Source organism: Podarcis vaucheri (genome assembly GCF_965113315.1).
Source record: "Podarcis vaucheri genome assembly, chromosome: Z".
Lineage (NCBI taxonomy): Eukaryota > Metazoa > Chordata > Lepidosauria > Squamata > Lacertidae > Podarcis > Podarcis vaucheri.
Window position 1 is genome coordinate 25,864,238 of NC_138758.1, and position 21,214 is coordinate 25,885,451.

At 40.5% G+C, this 21,214-nt stretch overlaps 1 protein-coding gene across 7 annotated transcripts in view; it reads right to left on the minus strand.

The window, feature by feature from the left end:
- GAB3 (GRB2 associated binding protein 3) overlaps window positions 1–21,214 on the minus strand; it is a 94,643-nt gene that overhangs the window by 46,776 nt on the left and 26,653 nt on the right. The window contains exon 1 of one of the 7 annotated variants that reach the window (XM_082208132.1): window positions 17,141–17,362. The exons of 3 other annotated variants lie outside the window; for them this stretch is intronic. In XM_082208132.1, the coding sequence (XP_082064258.1) occupies window positions 17,141–17,266 (126 nt within the window). In that variant the 5' untranslated portion in view covers window positions 17,267–17,362. Of the gene's footprint in view, window positions 1–7,252; window positions 7,272–9,401; window positions 9,594–17,140; window positions 17,363–21,214 lie in introns of those variants that run through there. 3 more of the 7 variants (XM_082208136.1, XM_082208134.1, XM_082208137.1) reach the window with 3 other exon arrangements.

The following is a 21,214-nucleotide window of genomic DNA, read 5'->3' on the forward strand; positions in this document are numbered from 1 at the left end:
TGCGTGAATAGTATTATTCACAACTTCGCACACCAGCTCCTTGGAATAATTTTCGTTGAAGAGCAGCCAAGGAACACTTTTGAGTGAGTGAGTGAATAAATAAGTAAATAAAAGATTACAACAAAATAATCTGATTTGAAGTCCTTTGAACAGTGAGAATAACTAAATAAACCACCATCATCAGGAATGGCTTTGAAACTTTATCAGCATTGTTCACTTCTTATTCCCAGGGTGCTAACTGACATAGCTCCTTCCTCCTTTTCAAATTCCTGCTATCAGGTGTTTTGAGCCACAGCCCCTGACCTCATTGGCTTAAACAATGTCTGGGAGCAGCCAGCCAAGCATATAAATTTAGAACAACCTAGCAAAGGGAGCCCCTTCCACAAGCTATAAAGGGTAAAGGGACCCCTGGCCGTTAGGTCCAGTCGCGAATGACTCTGGGGTTGCGGTGCTCATCTTGTTTTACTGGCCAAGGGAGCCGGCGTACAGCTTCCGGGTCATGCGGCCAGCATGACTAAGTCGCTTCTGGCGAACCAGAGCAGCGCACAGAAACACTGTTTACCTTCCCGCTGGAGCGGTTCCTATTTATCTACTTGCACTCTGATGTGCTTTCAAACTGCTAGGTGGGCAGGAGCAGGGACTGAGCAAAGGGAGCTCATCCCGTTGCAGGGATTCGAACCACCGACCTTCTGATCGGCAAGCCCTAGGCTCTGTGGTTTCAACCACAGTGCCACCCGCATCCACAAGCTATAGGGAGCCCCAATGGACACAGCCTCGAGTTAAACATGCGAGTGAGTTCAGCAGCGGGTTGAGACCAGGGCACATAATTCTGCCCCTCCTTGCTGCAGTACTTAGTAATTGGGAGCCACTGCTCTAAGAAAGAGGAAGGGATCCTGTGGCCCTCCAGTTGTTGCTGGACTACAGCTCTGATAATTCTTGACCAGTTGCCATGTTATCTGGAGATCATGGGAATAGGAGACTAGTAACATAAGGAGGGCACAGGCTCAACACCTCTGCTCTAAGAGCTATATTGGTTCTAGGCTGTTGGCTTTAAGGATTAGAATGAGCACTTTTAATTTATTGGGCCCAGAAGTTTACCAACAACCAACCAGTTAAGTGTTGAATTAGTTGTGAATGTCTGCCCATACACGCTGAAGGACAGGTTGCTGCACACTAGCGCAGCAGGCTTCTGCTTCTACAAACTCTCTTTGCCCTGGTAACCACCAATGTTCCCTCCAAATCTGCTCCAGAGGGTTGGGAGTAATATTCATGTAAAAAAATATGGGAGCTTAATTGTTCCACAAAATGTTTCTGTTTTGCATAAATGAATTGCAATTGCAAATACAGTATTAGGCAAAGATGCCAGTTTCACAGTTTTTAGTTTTACCAGATCCAAGTAAAATAACACGCTAAATTAAATCATGTTCTAGGGCATCAGGCTATTTCCCAAGAAAATTACCCTATGAAAAGTTCCCAGTTCAAAATCTTCCACATTACTGGGCTTAACTACTATATCAGACTGGCTAAACATGTATCTCATCCCAGGTGTGCTAAGTACAAATGCACATAACCAACACCAAAATAACTGCAGCTTCAGTTAATTTTTTGAAAAGTATTGAGAAGGTTTATTAAACTAATAGCTTTTATGGAAAGATTCCAAACGGAACCCCCACACATACTTTTGCAAAAACAAAACAGTTTATGTCAACTAATCCCTTTTCTTGCAGTTTATGTGTGATCATAAACACAGATGTTGGTTGCATTGATACTAAGAGTTTGAGAAGCAATGCAGGTGGCATATCCCTTTGGCTAACTGGCTTTACTTCATTCTGGCTATCTCTTGCTACATTCTAAGCAAACAGGGTACTTTTTCTATTATTATTTATTAAATTTGTATGCCGCTCTATACCTGCAAGTCTCTCTTTATTTGCTGTTTTGTCTTCTTAACTGAGCATACTGTCAGGGGAAAACAGCCAACAGTTATACAGCCCATCTTAAACTGTCTAATCTCACATGAGGGTAAAGCACGGATCTAAAAGGAACATAAACAGGAAATTGGGCAAAGAGGCTGTCTGCAAGAGTCCCCCCCAAAATACTGTTCTTAAAAAAGAATAACGGTAGAACTGTTATCTTAATGAAGCTCAAGGAACTCCTCCTCAAACACCAAATGGGTTTTCCATGCCATCTCCTTCCTCCCAGGATCCTCTAAATTCTGCTCTATGGGTGCTAATTAGAGAATGTGTGATTGGCACAAGTCACCTTTTCGCCTCCTATGGAGTGGCTGCCTGTAAACAAATCCATCTGAACATTTCTGTGATGACAGGAATAGGGAACTTACAGCCCTTCAAGTCTGACAGACTCCAACTCCCATCAGCCCCATCAGAAAATCCAATTGGTCAGGGAAACTGCAAGTTGGAAGTCCAATACTACCAAGCAAGACTCAAGGTTCTTGTATGAATTTACAAAGCCCTGAACAACTCAGGTTCATAGTACCATTTCAGCTCAATCACCAAGATCATCTGCAGGGGCTTCCACTGGTCATTTCCTGAGTTGGTGAGGCTCATTTGACAACAATGAGAAACTTTAGTGCCATTGGCCCAGTCCTGTGGAATACTCTGCCAACAGCGATTCAGCAAGCACCTTCTGTGCAAACTTTTGAATGCCTGTTGAAAGCTTTTCTATTCCACCAGGCCTATGCAGGCAGTCAAGAATACATCCTACCTCAATGGTTAATTGTTGTCTGTTTTTAACTTTTTAATATGGTATTATTGTACAGTTGTATGTTTTATTGCTGTAAACTGCTTTGATAATAGTCTACTTTTCAGAGGCCAATCCTCTAATTTTAAGGGTTGTAGTAAGAGTTTTGTATTAAAGCAGTTTTATATTTGATGGGCAAAGTAGTTTAAAGACCAAAGACCAAGAACCACAAAGGCAGACAGCAGGTGGCGTCTTAAATTTACCCATCAACGGTTTGCACCGGGACAGCAGACTGAATGAGCACAAAGGTCAGTTTCCCCACTATAGTGAGATATATTACATTTCTACTTAAATTATAATAACAATGTATATGTAAAAATGCAAATTCAGAAACAAACACACAAATTTTATGCAACCAAGTATCCTCGGGGGGGGGGGACATTCATGCATTTCTACTATTTTAAACAATGCAAAAGAGACCACCCCCTTTATTACTGTGTTTGAGTTGGAAATAACTGGATGGTCTTTTTTATAACGCCTGAAGGATTCTGTCACTTTGATTTGTTTTGTCATCAATTAGCGACGCTGGATCTCTTTCTCTCTCTGTCTCACTCTCACTTTCAATAAACTGTGAAGTACATTCTGACTTGTCTCTAAAGGGATCACCCTTCTATTGTTTCATCTGCATTTATACCTCCTGCACTGGTGGGTGTGCCTCTGAGATACAGATGTATTATTATTACCTGGACACTAATAACTATTATTTCAGGGCAAAGCAGCCCTTGTAGATCCATACATGTAATGCCAACAAATGCTTTAAATCAAGTACAGTGGTACCTCAGGTTACATACGCTTCAGGTTACTGACTCCGCTAACCCAGAAATAGTGCTTCAGGTTAAGAACTTTGCTTCAGGATGAGAACAGAAATCGTGCTCTGGCAGCACGGCAGCAGCAGGAGGCCCCATTAGCTAAAGTGGTGCTTCAGATTAAGAACAGTTTCAGGTTAAGAACGGACCTCCGGAACAAATTAAGTACTTAACCTGAGGCACCACTGTAATGCTAAAACAAATAGGTCTATAACAGAGCAGCCAGAACATTAAAAAAACAAAAACATATCTGGGCCACAAACCATCTGTGTAAATGGTTTATTGTGCTGTATATTCATTTTTTTAAAATGATTCTGTGCTCATTATGAGTTACAATCTAAATTACTTAGGGTGATATGATATCCACCACTGGCCATACTCAGGGTATACCCCTGTGAAATAAGGAACTTAACTTGCTTACATCCGCTAATTTCAATGAGTCTACTCTGAGTTGGATGCAACCCTAAATCGATAAAAACAGAATTCAACGGATATACAGTGGTACTTTGAGTTATGAATTTAATTTGTTCTGGAGGTTCGTTCTTAACCGGAAACCATTCTTAACCTGAGGCACACTTTTGCTAATGGGGTCTCCTGTTGCCACCGTGCGATTTCCGTTCTCATCCTGGGTCAAAGTCCTCAACCCAAGGTACTACTTCCAGGTTAGCGGAGTTTGTAACTCAAAGCGTTTGTAACCCAGGGTACCACTGTACATACACTGTCCAACTCCCTACATACAATGTGATTGTCCATCTGTGACAGGCATTTTATTTTTTTTTCCAATATGGGAATCTCTCTCCCCACCCGTTGCACTCACCAACACACGTGTGTGTGTGTGTGTGTGAGCACGCTCAGACAAAATGTCTGTGTGAAATATCTTACTCTTTTGTGAAAAATATATGCCACGTGTGGAATTCCATAGATGTGAGTGTTCTTTGTTTCACTGGGGTGCCCCGCAAAGTCTTGCTGTTTTGCATGAGAAGCAGCACATCAGCATTCAGTTTCTTTGGGCTGCTTCATTAAGTGGTACCTATTGTTGAGCACTACTGAAGAACCTCTGCCACTCAGGCTCCAGCACCAGCAAGATATAAACTGATACGCAAGTGAGAATTTCATTACTGAGCTGCAGAGTAAGAGAGATGAAATAGCATGCAGTTGGACTGGATAGTTATTTGAATGAACCCTCAAAATCTGTTAATGGATAATGTACAAAGAGCTGACTTACTTCAGCAGTTTATCTTCGCCACACAATAATGAACTGAGATGCAGAAAAGCATGGAAGAACTTTGGTGGGAGCTGATGGAAGTAACTATTTCCAACTGCCCTTTCCCACACTGAATCATCCACCAAAGAAATGACCACAGCTGCCCTTGTGAACGCATCTGGTTGCTGGACCGGCCCAAGTGCAAGACAATATGGTGCCGGCTTCCCCTACTCCATGGAGAAAACTTAAGCTGACTTGGGCCACATTAATACTGTACCATGCACTTAAAGCACTTTGATTCCACTTTAAACAGCCATAGCTTCCCCCAAAAGAATTATGTGAGCTGTATTTCATTAAGAGTACAAAGGGTTGTTAGAAGACCCCTATACACCTCACTGAGCTAGAGCTCCCAGAATTCTTTGAGGGAAGCCAGACCATGATTATCTGAAGTGGTATCACAGAGCTTTGAATGTATGGTGAGCACAAGCAAGATTCCACAATGGTAATGAGACAAAGCCCTCTACACCTGAGGGCATTAAGCTAGCTTAGGAGGCACAGGTTCCTCCTGTCCTACCCTCCCAGACCTGTCTTGGTGTGGGGCTCCCCCATCACATCCTGTTCTTGTTTTGGGGAGAAAGCTGCCCATACTTCCACTGAAATAGAAATGCTGGATGCCTTAAAAGTCAACCTGACCTATAATTCTCAAATTTCTTCTTAGTGTTTGAAATTGCAATCAGATTCTGAACATTACGAAACCAAAAAACTCTCCAAAGTGCCTCTTCAAGTCAAGATCTACTTTGTTTTCAATGGTAGCTGCAACAATAGCATGAATACCACAAATGCATCCACAAGAGAACAACATAATTGCCCCTACAAATAAAATTACTCCTCTATATTGCAGTCAACAAAATGTTCTCCTCAATGGCTTGTCCTAAAAGCTATCCTAGAAAGGCAAGGTAGAAATAAAATAAATAAATAAATAATGTATGGGACAAAGCAAAATTAAGCACTCTGGAATCCCATTTAGTTTCAGCGGTAGTGAGAGTTAAGTAAATCAGTGGGAGTTGATGCCTCAGTTTCAGCACAAAGGTGAATATTTTGTTGTCTTGTTATGGCTACCTCTGATATTGTTTAGAGGAAAGTACAAATTAAACAAAAACTTACAGGAAGAAAAACAAATCCTTCCACTCCCTACCACCAGGCAAGTATAAAATCACCATATTAAAAATGATCATACCATACCTTTCAGCAAAGTCTGGACATGAAAAAGGGTTGTTATTCTCACCACTGACCTCTAAATTTTTCCTCTAACCTAAGCAGAATGCAGAGCTATCCAGCAGGGGGAAGATGTTTAAAGCATTTTGACAAGACAATAATGTGCATCCCACATGCCCATCTGGATTTCAATGACATTGGGGGTTACGACGCAGTCAACTTTTATCATCATCAACAGTGAATTCCATAATTAATCATTAAACAATAACCTCAATGAGCATAAGCCTAGCTATGTCTCCAAAGGCATGTCAACCTATTTTTCTATTTGCTAACTTTTATCATCATCAACAGTGAATTCCATAATTAATCATTAAACAATAACCTCAATGAGCATAAGCCTAGCTATGTCTCCAAAGGCATGTCAACCTATTTTTCTATTTGCTTGATAATGTCCAAAAACAGTTCTCTCATTCATTCTAGGGAGGTCATGATAGTCTTTTTAGATATACTAGTCTCTTTGGGCCAAAACCATCAGATAATCTTGTGGCAACTTGAATGATTAACAGATTTACAGAACAATTGTGTACATGACCACTCAGAAGTAAGTCACACTGAACTGCTGGTTGGAGCTGGCTGCAGGTGCATCCAGCTGGTGCATATCAGATTGGCAAAGACTGGTATCAAAGATAAACTGAGCAACTGGTGGTGTGATCACCTTCCTAGTTTTGTCATGCTGATTGACGGATGTATCCTACAAGGCAAAAAAAATCTTCAGATGCAGAGCTGGCCCAAACCACTCAGATGTATACCGTTTGTTGAGCAGATACTTATGTTGTAATTTTTCCTGGAAATAATGACAGTGAATGTCAACGCAACATGGGTCATGCTGGTCAGTGGTGCCAGCATTATAAGAGAAAATCAATTGTTTGTATATTTACTTTAGCTGATTAGTAGATAGCCTAAGGCAGACACTCTAAATTCACTGAGGATAAGACTATCAACAGCTATAAGCAACAATGATTATGCGGAAGCCCAGAGCACAAGAGTCTGCAGGAATTTTTCTGGGTGGGCAGGCACAGTAAACCACTGAGAGGAGGGGACCAGGGTAGCTTCTCACACAAAAAAATTGAAATAAATAGTGTCTGTGAATTTTGCCTCATATCTCAGGTTCTACAAATGCTAGAAATATTTAAAATACTCTTTAAAAAAGGAAAGGAAAGGAAAGCTGGTGAATCTGAGTTTTATGGCTCACTGAGTGAGGATTCCCTACCTATGCTCATCATGGATGGTGATTTCTTAGAAGCAATATGTCACTGAATGCCATTTTCTGAGAAGCAAAGATGGAAGAGGTCATGATTGCATGCAGTCTTTCCAGAGATATCTGAATGGAAAACAGGACTATTAACTGACTGGTCCTTTTTATGTTCTGAAACCCTCTCCCAGCTCAGTACTCTGGGCAACTGCCTGGGCCACCCACCCCTAACTTTGAAACCCCTTGAAATAATCCAATTCTAAAACCTAGTGTGAATTGCGCTTTTGCTGCACACGGAAGCTGGAACTCAAGGCATGTTGATGCAAGAGAAAGTTGATGGGAGGGGGCACAGGGAGAGGGAGGGCAGAGAGTCACTTACCACATACTCTCCCTGTTGAGTTCTGTGTAACTGCCCATGTTGCTATTGCTGGCAAAGCAACTGCCTGCTGTTTTCTGACCTTTTGCTCTTCTAGAGATAGAAATGGGAATTGTCTGAGACGTGGAATAACTTCCTGCAATTGTGTTAGCAAGGGCTGGTCTGACTTGATAGATAGCTGTGTCTGTTAGGCCTGCTTTTGAGAGGAGAAACTACTTGTTGGGTGACTAATTGGAAAGAAACATTAGGTGGCCCGCAGGAGGGCAAAATGTATAAAAGAGAAGCCTGCTGATAAAAGTTGTGCAAGGAAGGGGTGGTCTCCACTACAGCCCACTTTTGTAATTCACCCAAGATATGGGAGGGGGGAAACCTTGGCTGTGTGTACACAGTCTGACACTGAAGTTCTGAATTTAGAGACTGTAAATCATTTTTCTTGGATTCTTTTTTGGCTGTTTCCTAGCAGACCTAAAAGAGATTGTTCTTTTAAAAACATAGGGTAAAAGAGAATACAAGAGAACAAATCATGAGAATGATTTCTTCCCAAGAGCACCATCACTGTCATTTTAAAAACAACTCTACTGGACAGTGGATACAGACACCACTTTAGTACATGATGGGTGTTTTGTAAATGCTATAGTTTGAGTGCCCACACTACATTATCTAAGGAGATAGGCCCTATGTGCTGGGGGGGGTCTGTGTGTGATCCAGACAAAGAGTTTAGGAGAGGGTGATTCTGAAAGAGAGAGAGTTTGGGGTTGATCCTTGCAGAGAGAGGGGGGAATTGTTTTGGAGGTGATCCTGAGAAATATTTTGATTCTGAGAAAGAGGACAAGGCAGCAACTTTATGAAAGGCTGCTCCCAACGGCAGCCATTTTGTGGCGGTGCCCACATCACTTTTTCGGAATTCCAAATGTACCCACAGACCCCAGAAGGTTGGGAGCCCCTGTTACAGCCCCTGTATGGCTATGTGGTAGGGCATATTTTATCCCAACCATGCTAATGCCACAATTTCCAGTTCCTCTTGAGACATGGTAAAAGTCACTGTTCTATGCAGCTGAAGAATGCCCATGATAATATCTCTTCCAGTGACTGGAGATACATTGTGGTGAGTGTGAAAGTGGCCTCCTCATGGTAGATGGTCCTCTAAGTTGCATCACTATCTTCAATACTTCAGAAGAACAATCACATATATGCACACTAATTTTTGAAAGGAAGAATTTTAGTAAGAAACAAAATTACAAAAAGGTGAACACGAGGAATGATTTGCAGGACACAAAAAGAAGCAAGAGATGCTTCCTTTACATCCTATTGCTTACATGTATTTATTTTTCACCACTTTTAAGTTTTTGCATATCCAATCTAGCTGAGAAGGCTATTTTCAAAAGAGTTTGTTATTATGACATATTAGAATTCTATGAATGAACCAAAAGGACTGTTCTGTATTATCCTTTCTTACCTCTCCCCAAAGTCACTTTTACTTACGCACAGTCACACACTGTTGCTTGAGGTATTCCAAGTTTATCTGCCATAGGGCATTTCTGCACCCTTTCAGAACCCTCTATAAATGAAATGAAACCACATTTTGTCATTGGTTTGCTGTGTAAAGCAGGGCCAGTAAAGGGTGTAGCCTGGGGAAGGTTCAGGGGTGCCCTGGGCCTCATGTTCCCCACAGCATTCTGTAAATGTCAGAACCACCAGCGGGGCTTCCCCACAGAGCTCAAGGCCCTGGGTGCTAAATAACGGGTGACTGTACATGATGATTGATCCCATGAAGGTTAAATAATGACTCACAACCCTGTGTAGTCTCAGCTCACAGCTCAAAAAGATTTTCCAGGAGGTTTTTAACCCTGAACTTGACATGTGTCAGAAACAGGCAGAAGTCCTCACAAGACGGAACACCACACCCAAACAGCCAACTCATGGTGATTTCACCACAACACCACCATATCAATGCAGCAGTCCCATTTTCAGTGCCACCCATATAACAGAGGATTCCTTCACTGAATAATACAGGGTGCTACGCTAGTGTTCTTTGTAACATCAGAGGTAAACAGCAACACCAACGCAACTGGCACAGCAGCCGCCCTCAGAGAGGAACAGACTTTATAAACAAGTAATAGCAAATCAAGTGCTGGTTTTGTATAACTAAATCAACAGAAAAAAGGAAGTAAACAAAGAGGTATTCTGAGTAAAGAGCACAACTCAAGAGAGTATTTGGATCATTAACCTTTAAAGCAGTTAGTGGCATTTAACAGAGCCTGCTAGCGCAGGTTTCAGTTCTTTAAAAAGAACATTACAAATTATGCAGCTAAATGCCCACCTACAACTCTAGATTGAAGCTGCTCCATTTCAACAAAAGAAATTCTCCTTCAGGATCAAGGTGACTTTTTTACTAAAGTGTTTGGGCAGGCTTTTTTTTAATTATTATTTGAGCCGTACTACAAATTCCCAACATCCTGATTCAGATTAACTCATACTGATGACAACTCACAGTCACTGAAGAGGCCATATATCTTAGGCCCATCTATGTTCAGTATGGTTTATATCTGTCTTCTCCAACCTGGGGTCCCCCAATTTTGTTAGAGTACAACTCCCAGCATCCTTGACAATTGGCTATACTGATGGAAACTGTAGTCCAAAATATTTGAAGGGCACCAGTTTGGCCTAGAGAAAGAAATCAAACAAATGGGCAGTAATGAAGGGGGTGTGGAGAAGTGGGTCCAGTCAGAGGCAAGCATCTTATTTTTTTATTAATTGCCAACAATTAATTCTCTATCTTCTAGCTGGACTCTTATTTAGTGATCTCTCAAGGATAGAATGATGTATCTTGTTATTCTGTGGACTTATTGTTTTAAAAAGTCATTTTTTTGCCATTTTTGAAAACTGATACCAGGGGCCAAGGGCAATGCAGACCCCTCCGACTTTGCTTGAGTTTGGGGGTTGTTTGTGATTTATATGACCAAACCAATCACATGGTTGGCACATTCCTACTAAGTATGATTTTATTTGGCAACATTTGTGATTACTTGATATGTTTTGTACACCATGGAATATATTTTACGCTATTCATTCTTTTTAAACCCTTAAAAAATAATATGGTTATTTTATTATCTTGGTTTTTTTCTCCTCTTGTCTGTTTGAGTATTTTAAGTTGGATATTTTGTTTGTAGCATTTGCAAACCTTTTTTTTTAAGTTATGTTTTAGCAGTGTGCACTGCCCTGGTACTTTCAGATATGGTGGTAAAGTACTTTAAAGTATTTTAGTAAACAACTAAAATGAATAAACAAACACCAATATTTTATTCCCCCCAAAAAATTGTTTAGAAATTCTAATAATCAGGAACCATGAAGAAACAGCTCAGCAACAAAATATCATCATATTTCTCTTTAATTTTCTCTCTCTCTTGTTTCAGTTAACAGGCCTTTTTTCAGTCCCCTTTTGTGAACCAAGATTTGCAAATTACAATGCTGCTGCCCACAAGACCATACATTAACCCTGATCTTCATAATTTCTATTTGCGACCTTACCTGCTATTAATATTTTCTTTCTAACTGAAATGTACTTTGTGAGGGGTTTCATTGTATTATTCACCATTATATAAGAAACCAAGTTACTCCAAACAGTGGTGAACGATTCTGATTTAGTTGGCCTTTGATGACACTAATGTGATGATGACTAAGCTTCTCTGCAATTGCTATCTACCAGCAATCTATGGACAACACGACCTTTTGCAATTATGTGTCGCAAGTCTAGCTGCAACCAGCGAGAAACACACAGTGTCTTTTGGTCTCACACGTGTGCTATCCTCTTCAAAACAGAAAGCAATCATCGTTTTGGAGTTCGCACAATCATTTGTCCTATCATAGACAATTCTCACAGCATTCTAATCTAGACCCTCTCTACCTGCAGACATTCCACAACAAAAGATGCATACAAGTCTCCTGGATTAAAAACTCAGATTTCTGAGCAACAATTTGCTTCTTAAAAGAAAAGCTTCAAAGCCTAATCCTCACAAAAAAAAAATCCTCTGCCCAAGGCCAGCATGCTTTCCAAATAAGCAGCTGAGGCAGACTGAAATCTGTCATCCACTTTCAGACGGCGGCTTGCTGGGGGGGGGGGACTTATTTCACTGAACGATTGGCAAAAAAAGGATATTTGAGGTAAAGTCAAATTGTATGCATGTTAATCACAGGTCCACAGTGACCTCCTAGCTCCTTCATAAGCTGTTGCCATTTTGAAATTGGTCCAGAAGGCCACTTATAGTTGAGGGCAAGTCCACAGAGCTGTTGTTTATCCACAGTCATTTTATTGCGGTTCAAATCTGAGCCCCATATGCATTATATACCTAAAGCAGCATTATACCACTTTAAATGGCCATGGTGTTAATCTAAGATTTAAGAGTCCTGGGCTGTAGTTTGTTAAGGGTTTTGAAAGACCCCTATTCCCCTCACAGAGCTACAATTCCCACAGCTCTCTGGGAAGACAAGACTCACTGCTAAACCATTCTGGAAATTGTAGCTCTGTGAGGGGTGGTCTCTAAAACAACTCTAATCACCCTCAACAAACTATGGTTCCTAGAACTCTCTGGGCAAGTCACGACTGTTTCAAGTCGTATAATTGTGCTTTAAATGTATAGTGCATATGGCCCCCTGGCTTTTCTTCAAAACCAGCCATACATTTAGCAATTGTAGACACATTCAAGCGTAAAATGACTTAAGAGGTAAAAATCTGGAGAAAGCAGGCTAGCATATTTTCAGAGCAGGTCAGAGGCTTATCTTCGTACCTCCACCTCTGGTATAGATTCTGCTTTCTCCCACCCACCTCAGCTTACCTGATCCTCCTACTGGTGTCATGTGAGTCCTTGTCTTACCATACCTGTGCCTCTGTCTCCTCCAAGACACAGATCTCCCAGTACCTAACAAGGAGGTTAGGTAACTGACATCTAAAGATTAAAGATACACTCTGGAACCTTATCAATGCCATCTTTCCACTGCTCTCACAGCCACCATGGTTATGACTCATGTCTAGAGTCGCCAGCTATTAACACTTTGCTCTATCTAGCTATTTCTGGAATTGAGGGGCCCAAATGAGAAAGGCAGCATATTTCTGCCAGTGTAACTATAGAAATCACATCAACAAACAACAGCAAGCTGGTCTTGAGGGTCAAGGAAATAACAAGCTTGAAATAGCTAGTTGTTTAAAAAAAGAAAAGAAAATACCCCTCATTGCATTAATGATACGAGGAAGAGAAAAATCCCACAATAATATCAGGTACAAGGAGCATGGCTGTACTATGTAAAACATGCAATAAGTGTGGTCAGTGTATCAATAATCAACACCCCCCTGCCCCCCCCAAGCCTCAGATTCCATAACCAGGAATATTTTTCCTTTCATCCTGCTCCTCTTGGACCAAACTGGAGTTAATAATATGCAAGAGGCACCAATGTTTGTAACCTGCTTTAAAAAACAAAAGAAGACTAATATGCTCTGCATGTGCTATTATTCTAACCCGAAGCTAAATCCTTGTATTAACAAGAAACATGGTGCTACTTCAGATATAAGCCCTTACTTATATAGTATTAATTGTTAGGATTATTCTATGTACTTAGGGATTATTTGAGTAACTGGTTTATAACATTTCTTAATGAAACAATTAAAACAAAACACTGTGGTAAGCAGCAAAAATGTCCCATTTTCAAAATTTGTATTAATCACATCATTTTCAAATATGGAAAATGATGTGATTTCAATGATCTGTTGTGGAAATGCTGTAACAATTTTCATAGCCTAGACACTGACCGAGACCTAAGCATTACTGAACATGTTTTACACGTATAGTCAATTATTTTGACTACAGATGGGAAATCTTTTTCCCTCCAGATCTTTCTGGAATACAACTCCCATCGTCTTTGGCCAATGACCACGCTGGCAGGGGCTGATCGATATTGGGGTTTAACAACATCTGGCGGACCAAAGGTTCCTCACCCCATGTTTAGAGCCTTTCAGTATCATATGCGATATAGAAATAAAAAAAGAAATATTTATTTCTGCTTACTCACACAAGGACTTGCCAAGAGAACATTTATCCAAACATTCATACATAGAAACAACATTCAGCTACTTTGAAAAATACCTCCTGTTGCTTTCTGTAAATTTGCTACCTGGCATAAATAAATAAAGTATAGAATAGAACAGAACAGAATGGTAAGAGTTAAAACAAACCCTCTCATTAATTACAGAGCATAAGTATCTGGAATAAAGCCCCAATAAGCTGTTTCTTTTTTAAAGCAAAAAAAGATACATAGGTCTGTGGAGAGTTTTGGTATGTAATAGCTTTCTGCTAAGAAACTTGCTATTCTGAAGCTTACTGCAGAATATTTTAAAGTATATTTACCTAGGTTTTGTGGGTGTTCTTTTTAGTTTTTCACAGGGTTGTGTAATACAATATATATCAGTTCTCAGCTCCTCCCTAAATTTGCCACTGTTAGATATAATAGGCTTTATTTGAGGGAGGCAGAAATTCAATAGGAAAAGCTTTCTTTCACACTTCCACATCTGAGAAAGACCTTTGCCTCTTGAATTTGTCTTACACGCAAAGGATTGAAGGGAAAGAAATTGAAATTCTTTGAACTCTGTTCAAAGTGACTCCAGCTGAGATGTGATAGGCCCGTTGCCTTGGACCCTCCCAACAGCCCTTGCCTCAGGATGCAGGCACGTCAACAAGCACTTCTTGGAACCGTTAGTACAGACTTCCATGGAAGTGCTTTTGCTGTAACAATTGATAAAATGATGCTGAAAGGGGTGGGGGGTGTTGTTGCTTCCTCGGAACTCCTCCTTCAGAAGCCAATACTTCCAAATAATTTACTCTTAAAATTGCTGTCTCACTCAGCTCCCTCTGAACTTTTCTTCTTTCTCTACATCTGCATAGGCTGCATTACGTTGCTACAGAAACTCTTAAAAGAGTTCCCTTCTGGACACAATGATGACTGCAGAAAATGGAATATATATATATTCATATATATATATATGAATGACATCATAGCCTATTTGTTTAAACAAACCAAGCACAAAGCATTACTGGATTTTGTACTTATCAGAACTGAACACTGGAGAAGGGTGTCAATTCAAACATAGGTCGTAGGAAGATCTCTCGAGCCACAGCTGGGAAAGATTCCTGTCTCAAACTCTGGACAGCCACTGCCAGGAAGTGCTGACAATACTGGGCTAGATGGGCCAATGGTGTGACTTGGTATGGAGTAGTTTCTTAATGTTCCTAGAAATAAAGAATAAAGAACAAGCAGCAAAAGAGAGGGCAACCACATACTCTCAAAATGGATGTCTAAAGCTAATTTTACTGTGGACATCACTTTGGCCGTGAACAGTTACTTCTGTTATTGACGTTTCCATCCAAGAATCTTTGTTTCTGGATACTATCAAAGGGGGTGGAGGGAGAGAAACAATGGACGATATCCAACATTAGTCATGCTCAGAATATACCCAATGGGTCTGTTCTACCTATGACTCAGCTGGATATCACCCAATGCTCCAGTAATTATTTTGTTGGGTTTCTCACACACACACACACACACACACACACACACACACACACAGCATCCTAAACAGGATATGAATTCAGATAAGAACAATGAAGTCCTCTTAAAAAAATTTACACACACACACACACACACACACACACGGTTTTCTTGTTCTACAATTTTATTTTTGCTTTTGTAAAGTGAATGGCAATAGAGCAGGTCTTTGTTTAAAAAAAATACACCAAACCCACAATAAGATACTTGTTGTGTGCAACTAACCACAACCATCAAAAGGAAATGGGCTGCAGTTTTCAACACCTGTGGTTGGAAAACAAAATGACCAGCTGGCAATAGGAGAAAAGGGTTTTAAAAGTGAACAGATTTGGGGAGACAACCTGTAGTTGTTTTAATGGTGCTTATAGATTTCTCTTAAAGCAGAGATTCCCCCGCAAAATTGAAAATTGCTGGGGGTCTTGACAGACCACTTAATGATTTTTTGTGCCTGTTGTAGCAATTGTAATGTGCTGTGCTTGATGCTGCATGATTTTTAAATGTATTTTGTTATTTCTTTAATTTCTTATGGAATTCAAATTGCAATACAACACAAACAACACAAGAAATAAATGAATCAACACAAATACAGTTAAAATCAATATGAATACTTAATAATGGATGTGCCATTTCCTGTCTTCAGCCACAGATCCAAAGACATACCAAGGGCCATGAATGAAGCTTGTAGCCTAACTTGGATGGTTTTGAAGATTAACTTGGGGAAAAGACAGCAGACTCGGCTATACAGCTGCAAATAAAATGTTTTATGTGTGTCTTAAGTACAATATACAATGTGACACTAGATAGTGATGGTGAGTCTTATGGAAAATTCAAAGCATTTTTAAAAACATTTTTCAAAAAAGCATTTTCAAAGCAGTTTTAATATGTGGCTAGATTTCACCTGTTATAAGAAAGTGAAACAACTCATTTAGTTATATTTTTAGTAAATCTGAATGTAAGTATCTTAAATGACTCTAGCTCCTCCATCTGAGAGAAGATTAAGCAAAGGTTGAGATGCTTTTGGAGCCTCCCATAGTGCAAAGTAATTGTTGCCTACTATTATTTGGCCCTGGTCCAGGAACAGGGATCCATGCACAGAAACAAGGATTTGCACAATGATTTTTCCAAGCAGCCTGCAATTGAGGGAAGGCCCCTTGTATCTTGAATCACCAAGGGATGGGTCTCAGCTATAGGGCACCTGCAATATGCACAGATCACTGATCAATAACAGCAGCTCTCTGACAGTGCTGATCATGTCAGGCTGAGGGAGGACTGGAGGAGGGAAGCTGAACTACTCACTTTCTGAGTGGATGATCAATATTGCCAGAGATGACAGAGCTGATCTGTACAGTGGCACGGAACAGAATGAGAGACTTTTATGACCCGGATATGGTAAAAATCTATTTTAAATATATTGATTGAGAGCATTCCCAGGGCTGATGTCAGGGCAGGCATTGTTGGGCAGCTGTTGAGGCCCCCATGGGGGAGCACTGCAACCCCCAGAGCCCCCTGGTCCTGCTCTTCTCCTTTGCACCATTACTATTAGCTTACCAGTCCTCTCTGAGCATTCAAGAGCTAATACAGATTGGACAAGTGAACAGACTGCAGTGACAGGAGGTGAGCCTATGCAGGGAAATGCCTAAGTGTCCCCCAAGCCTAAGGGACCCCCAAAACTGCATCAGCCCCTGAGATTCTCCCCCACACTTTGTAACCAGCTTGCTCTTTAAATTGACAATCACAGCTGAACTGGGCAGAAACAAACTCTTGTTAGGGACATAGGAAGAGCCCTGTGGAATCAGGCCAAAGGCTCATTTGGTCCAGAATCTTGATTTCCACAAGGCTGACCCAAATGCCTCTGGGAATCCTGCAAGCAGGCCTGAGTACAACAGCAATTGTCCCCACTTCTGACTCCTCCCAGCAACTGATATTCAGAGACACATTACCTTAAACAGTGGAGGAAGAGCAAACTTATAGTAGATAGGAGCCGTCAAAAGTCTGATCCTCAATGGATTGTAATTGTCTTTTACAGCTGATGGCCATCCCATCCAGCGACAGCTAATTCCACACATCTAGCTATGTACTGCATAAATAAATACTTGGTTTTGTCTGGACTGAACCTTTCAGTATTCAGCTTCATTAAAGGTCCAGAAGTGCTAGTGTTATGAGAGAAAGGGAGAGAGAGAGAAAATATCTCTAACCTCTTTCTCCACACGATGCACTACGTTCCTGCATTCCTCGTGATTCTACTTTGAGAACGTTTTACAGTATGAAGCTTCACGCTGGAATAATCACTACCGCAGTCTTCTGCTTTGAATTTTACCACATAAAAGGTTTTCACTTTGATCATCATCCAGTTTTGGTGACAATATACGTCAGGGTATATTAAAAGACTGTGGTTGTGTGTGTGGCTGTGTTGTTTCTTTCAAAAATAGGAAGTTAAACAGGGAAAGCTACGTGTGAGTCATTAATTTCAAAGTCTGAGGCACTCACATCTTTCAAAATGGGGATTTGACCGTTTTTTGTCCCTCACTTTTTAGCCAGCTAATAGACTGACATGATAGACAACTCACAAACACAAAATACTTGGAAATGTTTCCACCCGTTCTATCTGATTTACTAGAAAATAAAAAGCCACAAGATAGTTTAGAGATTATTATTCACTTGACTGCTTTCAGAGTGTCTGGCCTTACTGATACTTTGATCCAAGTGCTTCCCGCCCCGGGGGGTGGGGGTTGCATGAGATTATATGTACATATATACACATATAAATTTATACAGCGGAAGGTAAAGTATTTACACCCTTACATAGGCCACATATGCACTATACACATAAATAACGACTTAAACTACGGTTTAAGAGCCAGGTCAGCCCCAAAGAATGCTGGGAACTGTAAAAAGTGCTGTGAGTTATTAGAAGACCCCTATTCCCCTCACAGAACTGCAATGCCTGGGGTTCTCTGGGAAGAAGAATTGATTGTTAACCATTTGGGTGACTGTGGCTCTGTGTATTGGGGAGGGGGTCTCCTAACAACTCTGAGCACCCTTAACTAACTACACCCTTCTTTAGAGAAAGCCATGACTCTTTAAAGTGGCATAATGCTTTAAATGTATAGTGTGGATGTATGCCAGGGAATTTTTTTTCCCCTCTCCAAATATGCTTTGTTAGACCTTCTTTCCTTCACTTACAACAAGGAGGAGAGATGGGAAGCAGTGCCCAGTCCATAACTCATCCTACCCTGAAAACGTTACCATAAAAGCAGGGAAATGACCTTTTAACTTCAAGGTTCTCCGCAGCTACTCAACAAATACAAGCAGTAGTTCTCCAGGGTTTCAGACAAGAGATTTTACTAGCACACACCCACGGTAGATGGAGCGGATTGAACCTGGGGACCTTGTGCTTGCAAAGGGGGTGCCCTGCCTCTGAGCTACAGTCTTTTTCCTTCTCAAATCCTGGGGAACTAATGCAGAGAACAAATCCAACAGAGAAATAATCGGGCAACCTGTACGTATTAACAGCATGATTTCTTTTCTGCCGCCATCTAAACAAAGAAACCATATTGATTTATTTCCCAGTAATATCCATGCCTTAATAGCCAAAACAAAGAAATGAACTAGTAAATATCAAAAGTGGGTGTATAATGCACATGTCAATATACCTGCATTATACATGAAGTGCTTTCTATTTTCAAAATAATTTTACTTTCAGATAAGAGATTTAAATACTTGTAACAATAACAATAAGCATACTGCAGGACCAAAGGATAGCTCCAGCAATATTATTCAGCATTTGTTTATTATCCATGAATGAAATAGTAACTTTATAAGAAAGCATCTTTAAAACTACAGTTGCTAAATATGCTGCTCCTAAAATCTAGAGTTTCATGATCAGGCCTGAGGAAAAGAGGACAGGAATGTCTTAATTTCATCCAAGATTTTTCTAGTTCAGTCTTCAGGTTTCTATATTCTGTATGTCAGGCATGAGGAACATCCTAAAACCCAAGGGCAAGATTTGGACATGGTCAACCTTCCAGAGGAAAGTAGTCAGGGCCAACAAAAACCCCAAATACTGCATAAGTAGGGGGGAAATGGGGGAAACCTGGAGTGGGCAAAACAGTTCAACAATGATTCAGCATTCTGGCTGACTGTTGCAGGACAAAAACAATGAGAGGAATACTGGAATGGTAACTTGTAATAGGGCACAGATGGCTAGCATCCTAAACAACAGCACTCCAATTGTCATGACAAAGGTCCAAATGCCCAAACGAGAATTTAAAGTTTTAATCCAAGCATCTACACTTAAACTTAAGACTATGTTTTGAAGGAAGGATAAACAGCATGAATAGAAACCAAAACTACTTACTTTGGAGACTTCTGTTTTGATCTTTGAACAAGCATCTCTAAAAAAATAAATGTGTAATGTGCTTTACAATCCTCACCTCACCTTTCCTCCCTAAGTAGATACCTCTTACAAATGCTGTTTTGATTGCCACCATTCTATAGAAAGGCATCAAGGGTATGGGTTGAGGTAAGATCTGAACTCACAGCCGAAGACCCAGTTTACATGCATAGCTACTGCATAAGGGAAACAGATGAGAATAAACAGCCCCATCACAACGTGGGGTTCAGAAAGTCTCTGTGAGTTAGATAGGGTGGCCATGGGCCCTGCTTTACAGAGGACAGTTCTCTATGTGAAGAGGACCTGTGTAGTCTAAAGTTAAAAGAACTGTAACAAGGGAGAGCAGGAGTCTTGAAACTAGCAATGCACAGTATCTGGATAGCAGATGGAGTAGGCAAACAGATCCCCTTGTCATAATCTTTCCTACTCTGGTATTGTATTTCAGTTCAAACTGCAGTAACTATTTCTAAATTTGCATATGTACATACAAATTTTATGCAAAATTGTACTCTTTGTTTTAGGTGGTGGGGGCACATTTTCTCTTATTTTGGAAATACACAATTGGCCATCCTGGAGCTGGATCCAGACTAAACCGATTTCAGGTGGTTCCCGCTGAAATCATTGAAACAAGCTCTTAATGACTTAAGTCATGAAATCAATGGGACTTAAATCATGACTAACTTGTCCCATGGTACCCAAATTCAACTAACTTAGATCAAGCCCAGTATTTAGTCATTATTCCCATTTGTGTGACAAGAGTTTCCAGAAAACCCAGCAAGGATGCTGAAAGGTGCCATCAAACTGTATGCACGGTTGTTTGTTGTTTTAATTCACCTATTGCTCTATCCTCAAGTTTTGATTCCTGAAAAGGAAAAGGGGGGAAAGAATGGAACCAGAGCATTGCGATGACACAACAGTTCTCCTCTGAAAAGTTAAGCAACTGGGCTTGAATAACTCCATCATTAACCGGCAGGTCAGAGAACATACTTTGGAAGAAATTCCCTAAATTTCATCTCTGGTATTTGCTGACTAATTAGTGGAGGGCTCAATCATATGTTTTCAGAAGCTGAAAGTACAATGCCTCAATCAGCATTCTTACCCTCTGGACCAAAAAAACAAAACAACAACAACAACAACCCCTTTCCCGTTCAAGATACACCAGTTCACTTGCTGCTTTTCAAAGCAGCATTTTTATTTTAAAATAATCATGTATTATTTTCCACTATTATACTAATGCAGCTGAAGCTGCATCACCCATGCACAACAGGAAGGTATCAGTAGGCCTGAGGAAACCCTGGATTTGTACAAATCCCCTCCAAGTAGAACTGACAGTATCTTCTCAGCTTTCAGGGCCAATGGATAGTTTTGGGCGGGATTTGACACCCCACATCCAAAAATACCCATTTTAGGAAAAACCTCACTGAGATCTTATGATGAAGGGCACTAAGTAAGTAAGTAAGTAAAGAAATAGTTACAATGCTTGTGTTTCTGTTCCCAGTTTCTGACGTTCTTTTTACACTACATTACCTGATTGCTTTACTGTCATGTTGCACTAAATTGCATACATGCCAGTGGCTGTGGTGTGTTACAACAGCAGACATAATTGGACATGCACCATACC